General features: G+C 50.0%; 3 protein-coding genes across 3 annotated transcripts; all 3 read left to right on the top strand.

Moving 5' to 3' along the window:
- The first annotated feature begins 724 nt into the window (after positions 1 to 724).
- On the top strand, positions 725 to 3979 carry LOC124528938 (probable E3 ubiquitin-protein ligase makorin-1). Its single transcript, XM_047102820.1, has 4 exons — positions 725 to 1567; positions 1654 to 1764; positions 3449 to 3567; positions 3830 to 3979. Exons 1-4 carry the CDS (start codon positions 1434 to 1436, stop codon positions 3943 to 3945), a joined length of 480 nt encoding a protein of 159 aa, XP_046958776.1. The 5' UTR covers positions 725 to 1433; the 3' UTR covers positions 3946 to 3979.
- Positions 3980 to 6514: 2535 nt separating this feature from the next.
- On the top strand, positions 6515 to 17997 carry FANCE (FA complementation group E). The gene is made up of 10 exons (XM_047102917.1): positions 6515 to 6916; positions 10108 to 10729; positions 11307 to 11351; positions 11642 to 11701; positions 11995 to 12138; positions 12499 to 12622; positions 12834 to 12912; positions 14249 to 14315; positions 15328 to 15453; positions 17455 to 17997. The coding sequence occupies exons 1-10, from the start codon at positions 6669 to 6671 to the stop codon at positions 17554 to 17556; spliced, it is 1617 nt and encodes a 538-aa protein (XP_046958873.1). The 5' UTR covers positions 6515 to 6668; the 3' UTR covers positions 17557 to 17997.
- A 978-nt stretch (positions 17998 to 18975) lies between these two features.
- RPL10A (ribosomal protein L10a) lies at positions 18976 to 21658 on the top strand. The gene is made up of 6 exons (XM_047102593.1): positions 18976 to 19011; positions 19375 to 19449; positions 19541 to 19621; positions 19978 to 20126; positions 20969 to 21141; positions 21454 to 21658. Exons 1-6 carry the CDS (start codon positions 19007 to 19009, stop codon positions 21622 to 21624), a joined length of 654 nt encoding a protein of 217 aa, XP_046958549.1. The 5' UTR covers positions 18976 to 19006; the 3' UTR covers positions 21625 to 21658.
- Positions 21659 to 22371: the final 713 nt, after the last annotated feature.

Raw genomic sequence — 22371 nt, 5'->3', positions numbered from 1 at the left:
TTTCCTCACCCCAAAAGGAAACCCATGAGCCAACCACTCCCTCTCCCCCACTCCTCCCTGCCCCTAGAAACCACCAGTCTCCTTTCTGTCTCTATGGATTTGCCTGTTCTGGACACTTCATATAAATGGAATCCCACTATATGGCCCTTCGTGTCTGGCTTCTTTAACTTAAGCATCACATTTTCTGGGTTCATCCATGTTGTAGCACAAATCGGTACTTCATTCCTTTTTATGGTCAAATGCTATTCTGTTATATGAAAATACTACATTTTGTTTTATTAATTCATCAGTTGATGGACCTTTGGGTTGTTTTGTTTTTTGGCTATTACGAATAATGTTGCTGTAAGCGTGCACGTATACAAGTTTTTGTGTGGATGTGTATCTCATTTCTTTGCTATATACCTAGGAGTAGAATTGCTGGGTTGCATGGTAACTCCATGTTTAATATTTTCAGGACGTGCCCAGCTGTTTTCTAAAGTGGTTGTAATTCACATATGCAATCTACATTTTTTCATTAAAAATTTTTTTTAATGTTTATTTTGAGAGAGAGGGAGAGGCAGAGAGAGAGAGAGGATCCCAGGCAGGCTCTGTGCTGTCAGTTCAGAGCCTGATGCAGGGCTCAAACTCACAAACCATGAGATCATGACCTGAGCTGAAATCAAGAGTCAGATGCTTAACTGACTGAGCCACCCAGGTGCCCCTGAAATTTACATTTTTCTAGGAGCCACATTCAAAAAGTAAAAAGCAACAGGTGAAATTTAATTTTAATATTATATTTTATTTAACCCAATATATCAAAAATTGTATATCCAAAATCATCCCAACATGTAATCAATATAAAAAGTTATTAATGGAATATTTTAGAGTCTTTTCTGGTACTAAGCTTCAAAATCTCAGTTCAGAGTAGTTGCATTTCAGGTGCTCAATAGCCACATGTGGCCAGCGGCTGCTGTATAGGACAGCATAGCTGTAAATGGTGTATTAGAGACCTACACTTCTGACTGGATTCCCAGTTACTTGGGGGCAAGACTTTGCGTGCCCATAGAGCTCTATGTGCAGCAGACACTCAGCAGATGTTACACGAATGAGTAAATGAATGAATGGATCCAGTTTTCCCCAACAGCTGCTGACGACGATCACTGTTACTCCCAGGAGCCTCAGCCTAAGTCAGACCCTGTCCGGGAGCTCATGGCCCCACTTCAGAGCCTGGGCCTGGAGCTGCAGCAGGTAGCGGGGGAGGGGCAGTGGCAGAGGATGCCATGCTGGACCTCTGAGATGCCCGGGCCAGCTGGAGGAGGGCTATATGGTCCCTGGGCTGTATTGGGGATGGCAGTGTGTATGCGTTGGGGGAGGGGGTGGACACGGATGTGCCCTGACCCTGTGTGTGGCTGCAGAGGGAGCAGGACAGTCGGGACGTCGTGTGTGGCATCTGCATGGACAAGGTGTGGGACAAGCCAGAGGCCGAGCGGATCTTCGGCATCCTACCCAACTGCACCCACGCCCACTGCCTGGGCTGCCTGCGCACCTGGCGGAAAAGCCAACAGAACTTCCCGCTGGCTGTCATCAAGTCAGTGTCAGGAGGAGCCTGGGAGGGAGGGAGACACTTCAGAGAGGTGAGGGCTTGTGACTGTTCTCCCACTCCCGCCTCGGCAGGGCCTGTCCCCAGTGCCGTGTCCATTCCAGCTACATCATCCCCCACAAATTCTGGGTGAGCGAGGGGGCTGAGAAGGAGCAACTCATCAGGAACTTCAAGGCTCGGACCAGGTGAGGCTGGCAGGGGGACCATGACCCAGGTTAGGGAAGAGGAGAAGACAGCCTCTGCTCCATTCTGGCTCAGCCGTGGTTCCCAGCCTGGGATCCCCCAAATCCCGGAAGTTCAGAATGATAGAGAGGGCAGACGAGGATGTGAGCTATTTCCACTATTTCAGAAAGCCCAATAAATAACGATGAGTGACTGAGACAGCAGATCAAGCCTTCCAGCCTGGCTCAAGGTCAAGGTCAATGCAGGGTAACTGTTTTTCTCCGTGCAATGAGAAACCCTCCTTGGTTTTACTTCTGATTTTTTTTTTTAAGCAAGGAGATAAATTGATATGAATGTTGTTTGTGTAGATGATCTTTGAAAACATGGGGTCTCTGAGAAAGAGACCAAAAGGCAGCCCTTGGAGACAGGGAAAAAGTCAGTAGGTTTTAATCTCTTGTGGAGGGTGGGCATACATCCAGATCTGGAATTAACTACAATTCCAGGTTCTTAATTTCACCTTCCCAAAGGGCTTATTATATGCTACATATGCAAAGTCTATTTGGATAAAGGGTGGGATCAAAAAAGAAGGTCTTGTCTCTACCTGTGACACATTCGACCCTGTTGAGAAGGCACCGGGTTTTGCTGTGAACTATAACAGCCGACTCAACAAAGTGGGGAAAAGCTCTTGGGTGAGTCTCACAGAGGAGGAAGTGTTTGAGCTGTGGGTTGGAGGAGGGGGCTCCTCCGGAGGAGAAAAGTGAGAGCACTCCAGGCAGAGACAGGTCAAAGTGAGGAGATAATTGGCATCTGGGGTACCAGTCGGGAGTCTTTAGAAGTTGTCTAAGCCAAAAGGGAGCACCCAGGCCCAGGTAGGATAGGAGATGATGTAGATGAAGGGCTTATTATATATGACAGACTTTGCACATTATAAACTCTGTGAAGTAGGGCGTCCTAAGATCTCATGCTGCAGAAGAAGAAACTGAGGCATGGTCTGTATGACTTAAGTGAGAAAGTGGGGTTTGAAGCCAAGCATTCTGACTCCTAGTGCATACTGGAAGGAATGGGGGAGGGGGGGTATTGAGAGGAAGTGGCCAAGTGACCATGAGGTTAGAAGGAAGATTTAAGAGGCCTAATACTTTCAGCATAGGTGGTTCCAGGACTGTCACTGTCCCATGAGGGTGAAGAGAAGGAAGCTGATGGGAAATGTAGATAGGTTGCGTGTGGGGTTTTTGTAGGCTATCCAGATGGCGGGGGTTCTGACGCCAGGTTTGAGTAAATAGGAGGAGGAAGAAGAGAAAGGGCATCAATTTCATTTCATTAGCTAGCAATTACCAAATCATAAGCCCACTCCTCAGAACAGGACATTGTTTTAAGTTGGTTACAGAGACACGTTTTAGGATTATCTTTTCTTGGTGGTATTGTTGAAACTTAGTTCAAAGAAGGAAAAGAGATGCCCAGCTGGCCCAAATGAACTTTGTGGAGACTTAGAGAAAGGCACCCCCCCTTAAGACACTTTACTGCCATCTGCTGGAAAATAGTTGTAATAAATGTAAAATCTACACTACGATGCCAGTGGTGACTGCGTACAAGTGGTGCCTTTGTGCTGCGTACAACCTACCCAGCCTTACGCGTCAGCCTTCAGTGCTGCTTGTTCCTGGGGCAACAGGGCTTGAAGTAATGGTCTTCTCTCCTTCTGTCCTCTCATAGCCAGATCCGATGTCGGTTCTTCATGCAGGGGAATGGCCGCTGCCCCTTCAAGTCTGATTGTATTTATCTGCACCAGCTACCGGATAAAGCCCTGACCTCTGATTCTCCCTGGACTGAGAGTATGCAGCTGACCTCTGGGAGTGAGGTGGTAACAGCAGGAATGTGGGACAGGGAGGCTGCTTGCCCTGTTTACAATAAATGTCTGTGATAAATATAAGACCTATACATGATGTCCATAAGGATAATGGTGCCTGCTTAGATGGGGCATCTTTGTGCTACGTACAACCTGCTCAACCTTATGTGTCAGCCTTGATTCTCTTGTTCCTGGGGCAATTGGGTTGAAGGTGATGGGTTTTCATTGATTTCTTTCTCTACTCCCAGGTACTGGGCCCAACAGGGTTCCAAGGGGGCACCGAGCAGGAGGACGAAGCATTCTTCATGGACTGTGCCCTGGCCATGGCCTTCTGGGGTTCAGAACTCTTACTGGATCGCAATAATTCTTACCTTGGCTTTCTGTAACCAGGATCAACATGTGGGGGATGGGGCTGAGGGGCAGGGGGTTGCTAGGTGGTAGGTCTTTTCCCTTTTGGGACTTGGTGGGGGATGAAAGTAGCAAGCCCTCCATGCCCATGAAACTAGTACTGACACAGCTAGGGAACAGGGGAAGAGGTGGGGGCTCTCGGGAAAGAGGAGGTGTTCACTTTCTTGCCAGGGACTTGGTTTTTAACTTTGCTTTTTGTAGGATTCTGAAAGAAAACCAATAAAATGCATCTAAGCCATTACTGCTCTTATCTAAAAAGTGTCTGCTCATAGCCCGGATACCCTCCCCCTAAACCAAGGGGGGTGGTTCTGCATTCATTCTGTTGCAATATCACCTGTCAGCCTCTGGAAAACTTCATTTTATGCTCATAAGAATACAAGAGTGGAAAAGAAAATTAATAACAACTTAGTATTATAAAAATAGTAATGACATCAGAATCCCATGAAAGGGTCTCCAGGATCCCCCTGGGTTGTTTAACCACTCTCAGAACTTTCCCCTCCATTCTCCTTCCCAGTGGCTAGAATGCAGACCTTGGTGGGCATGAGCCAGAGCCACCACCAGAGGGTAAAGCTGTTAGTTGAGGATTGGCAAGTCACTGAAGGCTATTTAGCATTCCTGACCCTACCCGCTACTTGTCAGGGCCTGTCCTCCCAACAGCTGGTCATTTGAAGACTGAAAACCTCTCTTATGAAGTTAGAACAGCTAACCTGAGACAGAGGTGTCTGCACAAAACTTCTGCTAATGTGGTGTCTGCAAAGCAGTCACTATCTGAGAGATACTCCTTAGTCTTTCCCAACAGCTCCCTTGAAATTATTTTGGAGAAAACAAAAGTTTGGCTCCAATGAAAATCAGATCCAGCTCAAAATATTCCTATGGCTTACCATACCATTACCATGCCCACCTGGCCAGCTCAGGTGGTAGAATGTGCAACTCTTGATCTCAAGGCCATGAGTTCAAGCTCTGCATTGGGTGTAGAGATTACTTAAACCAAATATTCCTATGCTTACCATACTACTTAGAGTGAAAACTGAAGTCCTCTTTCTGATCTCAAGGCCTCATGAGACCTGGCCCAGTTACCTCTCTGATCTCTTCTCTGATTACTCTCCAAGTACATTCTGCTCCAGTCATGCTTATGCCTCAGGGCCTTTGCATGTGCTGCTCCCTCTGCATGAAATGTCTCCCCACAGATCTCTCTACCTGACTTGCTCCCTTAACTTCTTCATGTTCATCTTGCCTGCCTACCTATTTAAATTCACCTCCCCCACCCCTGCTTCCCTGCTACATTCTTCTTGAAAGCACTCACCACAATCAAACATTCTACTGTTTACTTATTAGTTGTCTCTCCTCACTGGAGTGTCAGCAACAATGAGGTGTTTGTTTTGTTCCCTGAAACCCCAGCCTCAGGTGCTCAGCAAAGATTGATTGAATGAATGGATGTGTGTGTGTGACTGCAGAAGCTGGGAGAATGGTAAACACAAACTGGAACCCAAAGTGGGGTTTGTGGGGTGCTGTGGAGCTCTTCTCCCCTCTCTATTCTTATCCTCTGTAGTGATTCCTCCTAGCCTGCTACTTCAGTAGAAGTCTGCCTCCTCCAGCAAATTTCCTTAAAACTGAAACCTTGGGAGGTGGAGCCACTCCCTGCTCCTTGTAAACAACCAGAGCAAGTGGGCTTCTTGGACTTTGTGAGGAAGTTCACAGCAAGGCCTTTGGCCATATAGTGTTGGGTTTTACTACCACCCCATTCTGGGGGATAGTTGTGCATCAAATATTTCTAGAGGACTGAAACCTTAATGATGGCGGTTGATGGCCTGTGGAAGAGGTGACATCAAGGCAGGTTGGTAAATGGTGACCAAATCCTATCGCAGTTTGTGATCTACACATAACATGGACATCAGATAAAATTAAATGATACTTGGATCCTGAAGAACAACAGGATTTCTGGGGCGCCTAGGTGGCTCAGTCAGTTAAGTGACGCACTTCAGGTCATGATCTCATGGTTCGTGGGTTCCAGTCCCGCATTGGGGGCAGCCCCGAAGCCTCTTCGGATTCTGTGTCTCCCGCTGTCTCTGCCCCTCCCTTGCTCCCGCTCTGACTCCCTCAAAAACAAACATTGGAAAAAAAAAAAAAAGAACAACAGAATCCCTCACATCCACTCAGCACTCCCACCTCCCGCCCAACTACTTCAGGAAGTGTGGAGGAAGGAAGGTGTAGATCACAGGCAAAGATCCACCCCTTCACCAAGCCCCGCCCCGCTCCACTATCTCCGGCAGGACACCTCCTACAAGCTACAAGCGAATTCCCACATTGTGGCCCTGCCCTCACCGCGGCCCCGCCCCATCCGCGGATCTCGCGGGGCCTTCCTCCCTCCCCCTTACTCCTTTCCCAGACTCTCTGGCCAGGATCATTGCTAGCCCCGCCCCTTCCGGCCTACCCTGGCCGCTCGCTCCACGTCCGGCCCCGCCCCTAGCCACACCCCACTCGGTACCTTTCTAACACTGGGCGCGAATCTCACCGGCTGGTGGTGCTCAGTGTGCGTCTCCGAGCGCGCAGTGTGGCAGGTGCAGGAGGACGCTCTCCGCGGCGTCGGGGCAGGCGCTGGGGTCCTGCTCCCTTTCCCCAGTTGTCGAGGCTGAGGTCAGGAGCCAGATCGGCAGCTGGCGCAGCACCCGGGTCCCGGGCATGGCAGCCTCGGAGGCTGCACCCGCCCTGACTGAGGGCTCGGGGTCGGCGCCCTGGGCGCAGCTGGATGCCCCCGCCCGGCTCCTGCTGCAGGCGCTGCAGGCCGGGCCGGATGGAGCGCGGCGCGGCCTGGGCCTGCTGCGGGCGCTGGGCAGTCGCGGCGGGGAGCCCTTCGGCTGGGGCCACGTCCTCGAGGCGCTGTGCCAGGAGGAACCCGTCGTGGAGGGCCCGGACTGTCGCCTTGAGCTGTAAGTCATCTGGTTGTGGGGCGCGGCATTTCTCCACGGTCGTGTGAGGCAGGGGCTAGCGCCGCCCACTTTTCTAGATGAAGAGACCGAATCCCGGAGCGGTTAATTGGTTCCCCTCAGCCGGGCATCCCTGCCGCGCACCCTGTAGGGAGGAGCATCCAACAGACCTTTATTGAGAACCTGCTGGGTGCCGGGACGCGGCCGCGAACCTGCCTGGAAGACACCCGCCTTCCGCTGAGTGTTAATGAGTAATTAGAAGCCAGTCGGCCGGGGGCGCCTGGGTGGCTCAGTTTGGTTCAGCGTCCCACTTTGGCTCAGGTCAGGTCAAGAGCTCCTGGTGGTTCATGAGTTCGAGCCCCACCTCGGGCTCTGTGCTGACGATTCAGAGCCTGGAGCCTACTTCGGATTCTGTGTCTCCCTCTCTTTCTGCCCCTCCCCTGCTCACGCTCCGTCTGTCTGTCTCTCTCTGAAAAATAAACAAACATTTAAAAAAAGACGACAGTGGGCTCAAATAGATTCTGTTCGCAGATTCCCATCTCTAAAGAAATGGAACGCATACCTCCAGCGTAGGGATACTTACCTATAACAAAGTGTACACAAGTGCAAAAATAATGCCCAAGGGGTGCCTGGGTGGCTCAGTCAGTTGAGCCTTTGACTCTTGAATTGGACTCAAGTCATGGTCCCATGGTTTATGGGATCCAGCCCCCTGTCCGGCTCTGTGCTGACTTGGTGGAGCCTGCTTGGGATTCTCACCTTCTCTCTCTGCCCCACTCCCAAATAAATAAATAAAACTTAAAAAAAAGTAGCGCACATTATAAAGTATGCAAAAATAGACATTTAAAACGTGAGAAAACGGATCCTCTGTTGGAATGGCTTTATAATGTCGAATTTTGAAAGCACAGTGTACATTCTAGGGCAAAATCACTTTTCTTAAGGATGGTGTTCTTGATAATTATAGTCTTTGGTATGACTTTGAACTTTTAAAAAAAATTTTTTTTATGTGACAATTTCTGCTAGGAGAAGGGTCAGCTCTGCCATTTTCTTATTTGGTGTGCGTCATTTACTGGCATTCAGTTTCTTTTCAGTCATCCTTATAAGTTGTGTGTCCATTTAGTGAGGTTGGTGTTGTTAAAAAACAATACCGTATCCATAAATTCCTTTAATTATCATAATTAAAGTGCACAGAAAAATTTAAAAAGTGACTGAGGTGCTGCCTTCAGCCTCTAGGGGGCTCTGCACACTTGGATACCCCTCCCTCAAAATTGGGCTGGAGACTGGAAGGTGAAGGGCCATTCCATACATTAAATATTTATGATAACTAACTTCTTATGTTTTAGGTAAGTAGAAATGTAAGTTCTAATACTGGCTTCCCACACCCCACTTTGAATTTTTTTTCAAGAAATGGCTCAGGAGGACTTTCTGCATCCCCAAATTGGAGGTCATAGAAATGTTTGTCCAGCTGTCTGGCTTTTTCCGGACAGAATAAGAGGAGGGGACTTAATCTAATGTCTCTGGGTACAACTTTACTTCAGTATAATTGGTTTCTTTCATAATCTCATGTATTTTATTTTGTGCATTTAACACTTATTTTGATAAGGGGGTTCGTGCACACACAAGAGTTATAAGTCCTTGAATTTAGGATAGGGTCTCCCCCACCTCTGTACTCCTAATCATCCTCTACCACAAATTGACCATAGTTTTTAAAAATTTTTTTTAATGTTTATTTATTTTTGAGAGAGAGAGGCAGAGCATGAGCCGGGGGAGGAGTACAGAGAGAGGGAGACACAGAATCTGAAGCAGGCTCCAGGCTCTGAGCTGTCAGCACAGAGCCCGACCCAGGGCTCAGACCCACGAACCATAAGATCATGACCTGAGCCAAGTCGGAGGCTTAACTGACTGAGCCACCCAGGTACCCCAAATTGATCATCTTTTTAACTTTTACTTTAGTTTTCTGTCTCACTTAAGTGGTTGGTTTTCACAAAGAAATAAAAGTCAGATTTTTTTTTCTCTTTCACTCATCCCAGGTGCCCCTTGTGTATGATGATAAGCAGCCCTGCAAAGTCCCATAGAGAGGAGTAGAGGCGTGATGTCAGGTGGGCTTGATGTACCCATGACTTGCCACACCAGTAAGCCTCGGGTCCCACAGCGTCTGGATTTGTGCCTTTACAACATTACAGACGGCTACACTGCTCTGTCCACAGTAGTCCTTGCTGATGTCTGGACACTTAATTCTGAGAGTTAATTCATTCGATAAAGTGTGTACCAAGTGCCTGATGTGGGCTGATGCTCTGCTGGGTACTGGGACATGGAGGAAGGAGACACTGCCTGTGCCTCTCAGGAACTCAGCTGGGTGAAAGGAATGTCACAGCTAGACTGATGTAACCTTGTGAGTTCCAGGGGATTGCCAAGGAGAGCACAGGGCTGCAGAATAAGCACCGCACAGCATCCTAGAGTGTTATTATTTTACTTTGGGCCTTGGTGCATCCCACAGCACATTCTTTTTGTTTGTTTAATTTTATCTTTTTAAGTAAGCTCTGTGCCCAACCTAGGGCTTGAACTCATGACCCTGAGATCAAGAATCACACGCTCTAGGGGTGCCTGGCTGGCTCAGTTGGTGGAGCATGTGACTCTTGATCTTAGGGTCTTGAGTTTGAGCCCCCCCCCCCATGTTGGGTGTAGACTTAAATAAATAAATCGTTTTACAAAATTAAAAAAGAGTCACATGCTCTACTGACTGAGTCAGCCAGGCACCCCTGGGGTATTATTTTTATGTAAAGTTTGGGAAGGGACTTTTTTTTTTTTTTTTTTTTTGTAAAACAAGCATAGATCTTTTGTAGAGTAGGTTTCAACGTGAATTTTTGAACTGAACTAGGAGATGTCAAAGAGCAGAGCCTAGCATAGGATACATGAATACATGCTCAATTTAAAAAATATTGAATTGTTCAGAGAAATTTTGGCTGTTTAGTAATAGTAAAATGAACTCAAGCTGATTTAACAACAACGTAAAATACACACTCGATAAATGCTTGTTGAATGACTGTCATGCTGTCCCCCTCCATCCATACTGACCCGCAGGTACTGCCTCCTAGTTACCCTGTCTGTCCATTGCCATCTAACCTGTAGCTCTATGCAGTCTGTCCTGTGCTCCTTCCAGGAAGATGTTCTTGACTGCTTGTCCTCCTGCTCCCCAGGAAGCCACTGCTGCTGCGATTGCCTCAGTTTTGCCAGAGGAACCTGATGTCCCTGCTGATGGCTGTTTGGCCGTCGCTGCCTGAAAGCGGACTGCTCTCTGTGCTGCAGATTGCACAGCAAGACCAAAGCCCTGACCCTGACACCTGGCTCCGGGCCCTGGGGGAATTGCTGCGAAGGGATCTAGACGTTGGGGTATCGACTGCGGGAGCATCCCCATTGTCTAAAAGCTGCCAGAGACAGCTCCAAGGCCTGTGTAGGCGGCTGGGCCAGGGAGGCAGGAGGCTGAAGTTGCTCCAGACTTCGGATCCTGGAGAGGAAGAAGAGGAGGACAAGGAGGATGAGGACCCCCATTGGCCTGGGAAACGCAGAAAGGGGCCAGAGGAAGAGCCTGCCAGGCCTGAGGGGGAGAGGGCCCCCAAAAGGTTCCGATATTTGGAAGGGGAGGAAGAAGGTCACAAGGAGGAGAGACACGAACCTGAATCTTTGGAATCCCTGGCAGATGGAGGAGGTACATTGCCCATTAAGAACCAGCCTGTCCAGGCTGAGCCCAGTGTGGCTGGTCAGAGTCTGGAGGATGCCAAGGGCCTAGCTGAGAATTTGGAGCTGCCCAAAGCTATCCAGGTACTAGGGTGGGGAGGCTGGCTTTAGAGGGATCCTCCAGGAGTGGGGGGTTTATCCAGGGTCAAAGCTGGTTGGGAGACCATTTCCCAACTGGGATAACTGTGGTCCATGGAGCAAGGGGTAGGAGGGTGGGGTTAAGGGAATATAGTCTCTGCTCCACAGCTTCTGAGGATGAGGTAGGAAGGGAGTTATTGGAGGTGGGGAACCTTTGGCCTAATGATGTACAATGTGAGGTTAAAGGGTGCCAAGCAAGAAGAGAAGCTCCAGAGCTATCCTATGGAGAGGGCGTGGGACTGTGCCGTGTTCGGCCTGTCCTCCCAACCCAAGGCCTGGGTCTTACCCCCATTAGGGTGGGTGCAGAGAGGTCAATCTAGACAGCTGGATTTCCATGGGCCTTGTCTACTTTGAGTTCTTAAGTACTTTTCAAGGTTAGGCTTTGTGTTCTTGGTCTTCGTGAATCATCTTTGCCCCCTAGCTCCCACTGACCCAGGGCCTTCTCTGGAGAGGGAGCTAGGGCTGGGCTTGGGGCCACACGGTGCTGGTAGGGACTCAGCAGTGATCAGGTTCTCCTCTGCAGGACCAGGTTCCCAGGCTGCAGCAGCTGCTCAAGACCTTCAGGGAGGTAACTGACCCCTTCTCACCATTGCCCTTCTTCCACCTTCTGCCTGGATTTCAGCCACGCCCAGGAGAGCACAGGCTCTTTGGACAATGAGGGTCAGGGTGAAGGTCTGAGGACCATCACCGCAGGGGCTCTTCTTGGCCCAAGTCCAGATATGTCGTCTAACCCCAGAGCAGTCCCTCTCCTCTGGTAGCATCCAGGGTCCTCACCCACCCACTGTGCCAGACAAAGGGGTGGTCTCTGACTTGTCACCAAGGGCTCTGCCAGCCCTAACATGGGATTTGCCTTCCCAGGACTTGGAGGGTGCCCCTCCAGTTGAGCTACAGCTTCTCCACGAATGCAGTCCAAGCCAGGTGAGTCCAGGAAGATGGCCTGGCCTGAGGATATGTCCCCAGCCTTTTTCCACTTACATCTGTGTTTCCGTGCCTCGTGTGGGAATTTGGGGAGGGATTTTATTGGGTTTTTGGTCTCTTGGGCAGGGGTCACCGTGTGCTTCCTTTGAGCCCTTGGCCCCTCACCATAGGGCAGCTCTCCCTGCCTTCCCTTCCCTTGGAGTGTCCTTGCCCCACCCATTCTGCTGCCCAGTTGGCTTGAGACCGCCTAGCAGAGACAGACCGAGTGTCTATGTTTCCCTCCTACTTGGCAGATGGAACTGCTGTGTGCCCAGCTGCAGCTCCTGCAGCTTTCGGACACAGCTCTCCTGCAGTTCTGCACCTGGCTTCTGTCCCTTTCACCAGACCTTAGCCTCAGCAATGCTACCATTCTGACCAAGAGCCTCTTTCTAAGACGGGTAGGTGCACTGGGATACACTTGGCATGCTGGGGACAGTGGGGGAGAGAATGTGAGCCCGCAGAAGAGTGTGCTTGGGAGAAGGGGTTCCCAAGGCAGCCTGGGGGACAGAAAGAGCATGGACCTCCAGGCCATCTCTCCACATGGCATCTCATTCCTCCCTTGTGGGCCCCAGACCCTTCCAGAAGCTGAAGGGATTTAGGAGCTGCGGAAGGGAACTTTTTGTCCTCCCATGTGAGTTCTAAATAAAAGAATTTTTGTTTTTTCTTTGTAACGTCGATCACCATCTGAAATATGTCTGATAAGCATTTATTACAGGGAAGAAGAAATGAATTAATATTTTCCTCCCCACTGGCTGTAGATTCTGTCCCTGACTTCCTCGGCCTCCCGCCTGCTCGTGACTGCCCTGACCTCCTTCTGTGCCAAGTATGCTTATCCTGTCTGCAGAACCCTTCTTGGCCCCGTGCTCCAGGCCCCAGGAACTGGTAATTCTGGAATGAGGCCCGGCCCAGTAGTTCTTCCCTCTCTGTTCCCAGCACCTTTCACTCCAGGGTGGCCCTGGCAGTTGTGTATTCAGTCGGTAAGGTTACCTGCTGCTTCCCTGATGATGCCCCCCTGTAATGAGCCAGGCATTCTGTTCCATCCTCTCCTACCATTTCCTCCCAGACTTCCCTTGTTCTGCCGTCCTCTACCCAGGTCCAGCTCAAACAGAGTTACTCTGCTGCCTTATGAAGGACGAGGCCCTGGAGCCAGACACGCAGGTTCTAATGCTGGGGTAAGTGTTCAGGCCTCCATGCTGCCCCCAACCGCTCCCACTGGCCAGGCTGGCTCCCGGCATTCTGGAGTTGGAGCTGGCTGGGTACCAGGCCCTGTGCCTGAAAGACCGGCAACTGCACAGCTGATGCCCCTCTCGCTGTTGCCTGGCCTGTCCTCCCTCCCATGGGCATGTGCCAGTTGCCATCCCGTGAACCTTCCCAAGGCCAGGGTTTCAGTCTTCCATGCCGGGTGCCTTGGAGAAGGTAGAGAAGAGGCTGGGGGTCCCTGCTCCTGAGTAGTGCACAGTGTAGTTGGCACAGAGGTTAAGAGCACTGGCTCTGGGGTCAGACAGACAGGATTTCAAATCTCAGCCTTGCCTTGGTGAATCCAGACAGGTTATTCCATCTCTGTGAGCCTGTTTCCTCATATAAAAAAAATGGGGATGATATTCGCTCCGTGGGATTTTTCTAGATATCAAATGTGGTAATGCACATAGACCTCCGCACAGTATTTGGCCCCTAGTAAGTGCTCAAAGATTGTTATTAAATTGGTGTTTGGTTTGGGTATTAAAACTGGGGAGTCACAATCCAGACATGTAGGAACAATGGGGAGCTACAACCCCATTGGACACTAATGTGAAATGTAAAATGCTAACTGTAACATGAGAAGGGGGCGGCCTGAAAAACAACGTCCGCCACCACTTATCGAGTACGTTGTCTGTGCTTTAAGTTCATTATCTCAGTCTTCATGCCGTCCTGTGAGGTAGGTGCTGTTGCTGCCTTAGAGTTGGAAAAACTGAAGCTCAGAGTAGTTAAGGGATGTGGTCAGAGGTCACACAGCCAGCCAGGGATAAAGCCTGGGATCTGACTCAAGACCGTCTACCCACGAAGCCACTCTGTTTCCATGTGATGCACTGCCCATGCATGCAAGCAGAGGACTGTGCAGTAGAACAGGAAGCACAGTAGAGTGGCCCTCACTGTGGTCTACCTTTTCCCTGTGCTCTGCAGGGCATGCCGCCTTCTCTAGAAAGCCTTCATAGGTATCATCTCACTGCATCCTTGGCTCACCCTCACCTTTGGTACCTGGGATGCTCTCTCCACTCCTGCTTATTTTTCAGGGAACCTTTGTACACCTCACGCCAAGTCCTTCACCATCCCTTCCAGGAGTCTTGGGCTGTAGTCTTCCCAGCACCGAGTATGGGCTGGCTACTGAATGGCCGCCAGCATCGGGGGCTCTGAGTACTTCCTTGGTTGGCTGGGGATCTTGGCTGTCTCCAGTGCCTGGCACTGCCTTGGGGTAGGAGCAATGGATTCCCAGGCTTGGGCCGGTCTCACTGGAGCCTGTGCTTTTTGCAGACAGATCTTGGAGCTGCCCTGGAAAGAGAAGACGTTCCTGGTGTTGCAGTCACTCCTGGAACGGCAGGTGAGCAGGCTGCCCTGGGGAGGGGTGGACCGAGAAGTGCTGCAATGCTGTGGCCGGGGGTGGGGCTCCCGGGTTTCTGATCCCTCCAGTGGTGGAGGGGCAAGCAGAACAGGTGCCCCCTGACGGTAAGGGAGTCCTGGGGCCGGAAAGGCTGGTAGCAGAGAGCTGACTGCCTGGTAAGTCCTAGCTCTGCCTCTTACTAGCCGTGTGGCCTTGGGGAGGGACTTTTTGATGTGTTTGTGTATAAATTTAATTTTATTTTTGAATAGGTTATAGATCCTTTTGTTCAAAAATTGTAAAGCCCAAAGGATATGGTGAAAAATATTCCCCCAGCCATCCAGGTCCCCTCTCCAGGGCTAGTCAGTGTTACTAGTTCCAGGGGAACCCTCCCAGAGGGTTTTTCTATATAAGGACATGTGTTTAAGTTCACTTTTTCCTTGCTTTTTACATAGATGGTAACACACCAAGCTCAGTTCTCTGTACTTTGCTTTTTTAACCTGACAGTATATTTTGGCAATTTTTCCGTATCACTACCTGAAGTTCTACCTCATTTTTTATAACTTAGGTAGTTGACTTGACCTCTTTATGCCTCAGTCTCCCCATCTACAAAATGGAAGTGATGACACCCAAGGTTGGGGTGAGGTTGAAATCGATAATTGGTGTAAAGTGCTCAGAACAGTGCCTGATACATAATAAGTATCGATTACATTATTATTAAGGAGAGCTATTGTTGTTACTATGCTGGCACTACCCCTTGGGACTCCTCCCTCCTTTATACCTTAAACCACCAAGCCAGGCCAAGACCTACGTGCCAGGCTTTATGTGCATTATCTCATTTAATCCTTTTCGCCATCTTTAGGATTAGATATCATGAACCTCATTTTACAGATGTAGAAACTGAGGCTTCGTGTGGTTAAGTGACCTTCCCGGGGTTACCTAGTTAGGAAGTGGTAGAATTGGGATTTAAATTCGGGGCCCTTTCTTGTTCTGTCCCATCTCCCAATGTGTGCAGGTGGAGATGACCCCTGAGAAGTTCAGTGTGTTGATGGAGAAGCTCTGTAAAGAGGGGCCAGCAGCCGCCACGTCCGTGGCCTATGCCAAGCTCATGCTGACAGTGATGACCAAGTATCAGGCCAATGTGAGTATCAGTAGGGCCATGAGGGCTGGTCCCGCTGCTCTGAGTGTGCCACGAGGGTGTATGTCTAGTGTTTGCTGGGGAAGACACCCTGAGTATTAGCCAGGGAAACTATGAGTTCAAGCCTAAGACTGGGGAATGAGACTGCTTAGGAGTTCATTCATCCCAGCAACACCGCTGTGGGCCAGATGTTATATGGGGCACTGGGGAATGAATAGTGACCATGACGCAGTCCCGTCCTTGACTTGACACTCTCCACCAGTGCTAGGCTAGTGAGGCAGGAGAGCGATGATAACCAGATCACTGTAATATCTGGTAGGAGCCAGGTGAGAGGTGTGGGTGCCGGGCATTGGGTGGCAGAGGAAGAGGGGTGCAACTAAACCCTGCTTGTGGTTGGGAATTGGGACAGGCTTCTCAACTCTGAAAGGGTGAATGGTGGTCAGGGGCCAAGACTGAGGAAAGGGCATTTCAGGCAAAGGAAACAGTTTAAGCAGTGAGTGTCCAAGGGGTCTACAGGCAGTTCGCTGTAGCTGAGGCCTAAAAACGTGAGAGCAGATGGTAGTTGGGGTGAGGTTCAAGGCTAGAGTTAAAATACTGAGAGCTAATACTGCGTAACCCCTGCTCCGTCTCAGGCACTGTTCTAAGCCCTTTGCTTGTGTTAACTTGCTAGTTTATTCCATGTGTTAGCCCAATAAGAAGGTACCATTATTAGCTCCATTTTATAGATGAGGAAATTGAGACTCACATTGCCAGGCCATGCTAGCATCTTATGGAGGATGCTGTAGGATTTGATGAGGAGCATGGAGTTACCCTGAAGGCCAGGCATCCTTGGCTGTTGGCTCTTTACCTTTTTGGGGGAGTCACAGGCCCATCCGATGATTTGATGAAAGCTATAGATCCTCCCAGAAAAATGAAACCATGAACACACATCTTATGCACAATTTCAGGAGGCTCCTGGATCCACCGAAGACCCTATGTAGATCCTGGAAGAAGGTCCTCCAATGTGAGGCATCAGTAGTTATCCCAGGGCTTTCAGCTGGAGTGTCTTGCTCAGATGTACATTTTATAAAGAAGCCTCGGACATCTGTAAGGAGTGGGGATTCAAGAGAAGACAGGGCAGAGATCTGTCAGGAGGTTGTAGCAACAGATCAGGGAAGAAATACTGGCCCAGAAGGAATGTGGCAGTCACAATGGAGTATCTTTGACCCTCAGTTTTCTATTCTGTAAAATAGGAGGGGGCACCTGGGTGGTTCAGTCGGTTAAGCGTCTGACTTCGGCTCAGGTCATCATCTCACAGCTCATGAGTTTGAGCCCTGAATCAGGCTCTGTGCTGACAGCTCAGAGCCTGGAGTCTGCTTCAGATTCTGTGTCTCCCTCTCTCTGCCCTTCCCCTGCTCACGTTCCGTGTCTCCCTGTTCTTCCGTGTCACGTTCCCTCAAAATAAATAAACATTAAAAAAAAACAACTTTTTTTTAATAAAATAGGGTTGTACAGATTTTATGAAGTCATGGTTATAAAGTGTTCCTACATAGAAAGTGTTCCTACATAATTGTCAACTGTTATTAACATGGCCGACTTGGCGGGGGCGCCTGGGTTGCTCATTCAATTATGCATCGGACTCTTTGATTTTGGCTCAGGTCATGATTTCAGTTCCTGAGTTTGAGCCCTGCATCAGGCTCTGCACTGTCAGATTTTCTGTTTCCTGTCTCCCGCTTTGTCCCTTCCCTGCTTGGGTGCATGTGCATGCACACACTCTCAAAAATAAATATATGAACGTTTTTTTTTAAATGTGGCTGACTTAGTAAGTTGTACACTTAACATCTGACCCCTGGTCCACTTGAACCCGAAAACTTACTTAATCATAGTAGAATAATGGGTTTAGATATCTCCTCCATTGTCCTGGTGTCCTAGATTCCTCTCTCCTTCCTAAAGAGTGCCATGAGGCAGAGGGGAAAGGGAAGGATCAGCTGCTGGAGTCCTGATAATTATCTTCCTTCTCCCCAGATCACTGAAATCCAGAGGCTGGGCCTGGCCACAGCCCTAGAGCTCAACACCACTTTTCTGAGGAAGTCCCTGCAAGCCGCCCTGAGACGTCTGGCTCCCTGACCATCCAGCAAGGGACCATACTCCTGGAGCTCCCTCACCAGCTTCCTGAAGGATACTTCTGCCCCTAGTACCTCTCCCTGACCCCTTGCCTGGGGCTAATGGCGGAAACTGCCATCCCTGTTCCAGGATGCAGAGAGGCCATCTTGGCCTTCCAGCCAGCAGGCAGGGTCCTGGGCTAGAGGGGTTGGATGGGCTCACTCCTTGTCACTTTTACTTCAGGCTGCCAGGACAGAAACTTTCTGATAGGCCTCAGTAGAGTCAAAGCAGACCCAGAATACACGAATGATGCTTCAGGAGCCCTGGAGGTGACCTGTGTGCTCAGCACAAATATCTTATGCTCAAGTGTATGTTATGACCCTCTGTGTTCTTTCTGATTTGGATAATAATTTATTAAAAAGCAGATATTTAATAAAAAGCAGGAAGTTTAATGTCTTATTCAAAGCAGTGTCTGCCTTCCTATTAACTCTGGGTGTTTGTTGAAACCAACACACCACCACCACCCACCTACTCAGTGACAAGGGGCATCTTTTTCCTGGTGAAATCCTCTGTGAGGGGAAGGTGACAGTTCTCAGGTTCGTTCATTCACAGTTCTGTGCGATAAGGTGTGATGCCACTCACCTCGGCCCAATCAGAGCTGTCTGTTGTGCACTGACCACCGGGGAATGGGGTCGTGAAGGTGGGTGCAGCTCAGTCTGGAGGCTGAGGCACCTCAGGCTTTCGAGGTGGAGTCTGTAGGACTTCTGGGGTTTCTATGGGCAGAGAAGAGGATGGGGCCGGTTGGACCGAGGAAAGGGCAGAAAGGGTTGTGCAGTGCTGGCCGTGTGTGTTGTAGTAGCTAGGGAGGCACCTTGTCTATAGTAACTACTTAACGGGTAGATGGCATTGAATCAGCTATCAAGTGAAAATTCATCACAGTACTTTCCCAGCTCTTCCCCACTGCAGGCTTTGAGGGGCCAGGAACCGAAGTTTCGTGACATTTCCCTTCTCACAACGTCCTCTGAAGCCCTGAGCCCCAGAGCAAGATGGTGAGGGAGAGGTCAGGAGCAAAACCCGCTTTTGAGACCCGAAGCAGGTGTGCAGGACAGGAGGAAAAGGGCAGAAAGGTTGGAGAGACAAACATGGGGGAACTGCATGCTCTCAGCGACCATTACGGTGCGGTGCCCAGTACCAGCCTCTTAGGTGCCTGGCAGTGGCTGGCGCCAACGAGAATATTCCTCGCGGGCCACGGGGTTCCCAGGACCGCAGAATCTATCTCCCAGTGTTCGAGCCACTCTAGCTGTGTAACACGCGGCAGCGCCCTCCAGCGGCCGCAAACGGCTGGGCTCCCCGGGGATTGCGTGTCCTGGCCCTCGCGCTCAGAAGGAAAGCTACATCTCGCGAGAACAGGAGCCTTATTTGAGCGCATGCGCGAACTGAATTATTCTTTTTTCCTGCTGTTGTGTGTGGCGCTATGAGGTAAGTGGCACTTAAGGAGCCATCCACACTCATCCGCGCCCCCTGGCACCTTGGTGGGGGCAGACTTGCGGGCTGAATCGGGGGGATCCTTGCCTCTGCTTCGCCGAGGGGCATTTCTTGCCGGACGCCGCCCTGCAGGCCCGGCGTTCGAGTTTGAGCTCCAGGCCCGACCGCTAGGAAGGTATCTCTTCCTCCTGGCCTCCAGCTTTATCGCACCCAAAGCTCTCGATTTGGTGTCCGGAAGCCTCTTGGCGTGCGTCGTGAACCCTTCCTCCGTCTCGAAGCCTGAGACTTCTGACTACGCCGAGGGTGTTGATCGGCGCCTCCCGGGTCCTAATCGCTCGTCTTGATTTTCTCTCGCAGCAGCAAAGTCTCCCGCGATACCCTGTACGAGGCGGTGCGGGAAGTCCTGCACGGGAACCAGCGCAAGCGCAGGAAGTAAGCGCGCGTCTCCGCGGGGAGGGCGGGCCCGGAGCGCGGTGGCTTGGGCAGTCGCGGGCGGCTGGTTAACTTTATTACCTTCTCTAAGGTTTTTGGAGACCGTGGAGCTGCAGATCAGCTTGAAGAACTATGATCCTCAAAAGGACAAACGCTTCTCGGGCACCGTCAGGTTGGCACCGTTCTGATCCCACCCAGTCCTCCGTGACCCCGGGCCCGTCGCCTCCCTTCCGGCTCCCGGTTGAGCTCGAGGCGGCGGGCACGTGCGGCACTGACGCGCTTGGGTAGTTCAGACCCCCTGCTCCGGGCAGGCGTGGCTGGACGGACCCCCACCCTGGGTCTTAAAATAAGAGGGGAGGCGTGGGGAGGCCTTGGCCGAGCCCGCCGGCTAGTTTGAGAAGCCAGACTAGCTGTTGGTGAATGTGGACCTTCTGGGTAAGGCTCAGTGGCTGCAGCGATCCCAGACCCCTTCACCTGCTCTTGGAGTCCCAGGCTGGGTTTGACCTGTTCTGTCCCCCCAAAACGCAGGCTTAAGTCCACTCCCCGCCCCAAGTTCTCCGTATGTGTGCTGGGGGACCAGCAGCACTGTGATGAGGCGAAGGCTGTGGATATTCCCCACATGGACATTGAGGCTCTGAAGAAACTCAACAAGAATAAAAAGCTAGTCAAGAAGCTGGGTGAGTGTGGCTTGCTGTGGTTTTGTATTTGGGCAGACAGTTCCCATGGGAATGGTAGAAGAGTGGTATTATTTATTTGTTTTTTTAACGTTTATTTTTGAGAGTGAGTGAGAGCACAGGGGAGGTGCAGAGAGGGAGGCAGATGATCCAGATTGGGCTCTGCGCTGACAGCGGAGAGCCCAGTGTGGGGCTTGAACTCCTGAACCATGAGATCATGACCTGAGCTGAAATAGGAAGCTTAACGACTGAGCCACCCAGGTGCCCCTGTCCCCCTCCCCCCCATTTGGATTTTTAAAATGATGGGAGAGGGAGTAGAATCGTGATGGAAAGGATCTGCTGTGGTTAGTTGACTTCTGATAATTTTTAACCTTTTAAATGTTCCTTTTTATGTTGGCTTTGAAGATTCTAATTGGGTTAGCTCTCACAGATGGACTAGTCAGGTGCTGGTATGTTTTGACTAGGGATTTCTATTTAAACCTGATTTCTTTTTCATTTTTATCCTTTGTGTAAGCATTTTACAGGTAGGAAATAGGTGCCCTAGTTACTGTGAATCTAGAAAGTAGGAAGGCAGGATTTGAACTTCGTCTTAATGAGCATGTGTATTTTCTATTGAACATGAGGGTGGGTCAGCCTGGGCTTCTGACCAGGTTTCATGTGAATGTTGGACCAGTAAAACTCAAGAGGATAGAGAAACTGGAGTGAGAGGATTAAAAAAGACTTGGTACTTGGAGAGAGGGGTTAGCAGGGTGGTTAGGGGCCACTTCGTAGTTGGTTGACAGAGCCCTGGTTGGAGTTGCTTTCCGGGGCCGGATCCTAAGCATCCAACTGCTTCTCTTCACCAGCCAAGAAGTATGATGCCTTTCTGGCTTCTGAATCTCTGATCAAGCAGATTCCACGAATCCTGGGCCCTGGCCTGAATAAGGCTGGCAAGTTCCCTTCTTTGCTGACCCACAATGAGAATATGGTGGCCAAAGTGGATGAAGTGAAGTCCACAATCAAATTCCAGATGAAGAAGGTAAGGAAGGCTTGCTGGGTTGCATAGGTTAAGCACCACCCGTCCTGGAGTTCTCTAAATAAGTTTTCCATTTATTTTTTCTGAATTCTCTACATGGGAGCCCTGGTTTGTGTTTCTGTAGATACTTAGGACATGTCACAGTCACTGAGCAGGGTTGAAGCTTTTAACATAGCCCTGGTCTTCCTGGCCTGGGGTCAGAGTAGGTTTATTAGTGACTGGAGGTCAATTTGGACCATCTGGCTTGTAGTTGTGCCTCCTCTCTTACTCTGTTGCATCTAGCCACCAACCTGATTGACTTTCCTCTTCCCACAGGTGTTGTGTCTGGCAGTGGCTGTTGGCCACGTGAAGATGACAGATGATGAGCTTGTGTATAACATCCACTTAGCTGTCAATTTCCTGGTGTCATTGCTCAAGAAGAATTGGCAGAATGTCCGGGCTTTATACATCAAGAGTACCATGGGCAAGCCCCAACGCCTGTACTAAGGCACAGTTTAATAAACCCTAGTGCTACCTGCCATTATCTGTCTGCCTGTGACTAGGGGAGAGGGAAGTGCTCTGTGAGCTGACATTGCATGCCAGAGCTTTGTGCTGATGACTGCAGTTCCTGGCACCCAGTGATGGCTAGTCCTTTTCTCCGTGCTGCAAACCAGGAAGTGCATTCTATCTACCTTAAAATTTAGGTCTTTTGGATACTTACAACATGTGACAGTATAGGACTACTAACAGGGACTGAAACTCTTCTGTACCCTGGAGGGGCTGATCTAGGCTAGGACTCCAGCCTGTAGTGCTCCTGCTTACTAGTAGAAAGGAGTCAGGGCCTTCACTGTGAGGACGTTGACTCTGTCCTTGGCAGCGTGCTTAACCTGTGTGCTGAAGTTGCTTCCCTTTTACACCATTGGTTCTTTCTGTGGGCTTTTTTTGTTTGGTTTTATCCCTCTAAGTGGTGTGTTGAGGCTCAGTCTGTAGGGATCACAAGGACCAAATGGAGTTTGGATTCCTAGATTCTTGTCTGCAATCCTGATCTAGTATTTGTGTGACCCCAAGTTGAATACTGTATATTCAGGGGTAGTAATTTACTCGGAGATGTTTAGGAAAACACAAATGGATCTGTATTAATATTGTAATTCAACCTTGTGAGGGTTTTTTTTATTGTTTTAGCTTTTAAGTTAGTAACTGTTAGTAACTTTGCTTACTGGTAAAAAAGCTGCAGTCTTATCTTGTGATAAGCCC

The sequence above is a fragment of the Lynx rufus genome, unplaced genomic scaffold (assembly GCF_022079265.1).
Source record: "Lynx rufus isolate CCGP_SWC_20201006 ecotype Redwood Valley unplaced genomic scaffold, mLynRuf1.p SCAF_6, whole genome shotgun sequence".
NCBI lineage: Eukaryota > Metazoa > Chordata > Mammalia > Carnivora > Felidae > Lynx > Lynx rufus.
The sequence above is the reverse complement of the archived record's forward strand: the minus strand, read 5'-3'. Positions and strand labels throughout refer to the sequence as shown.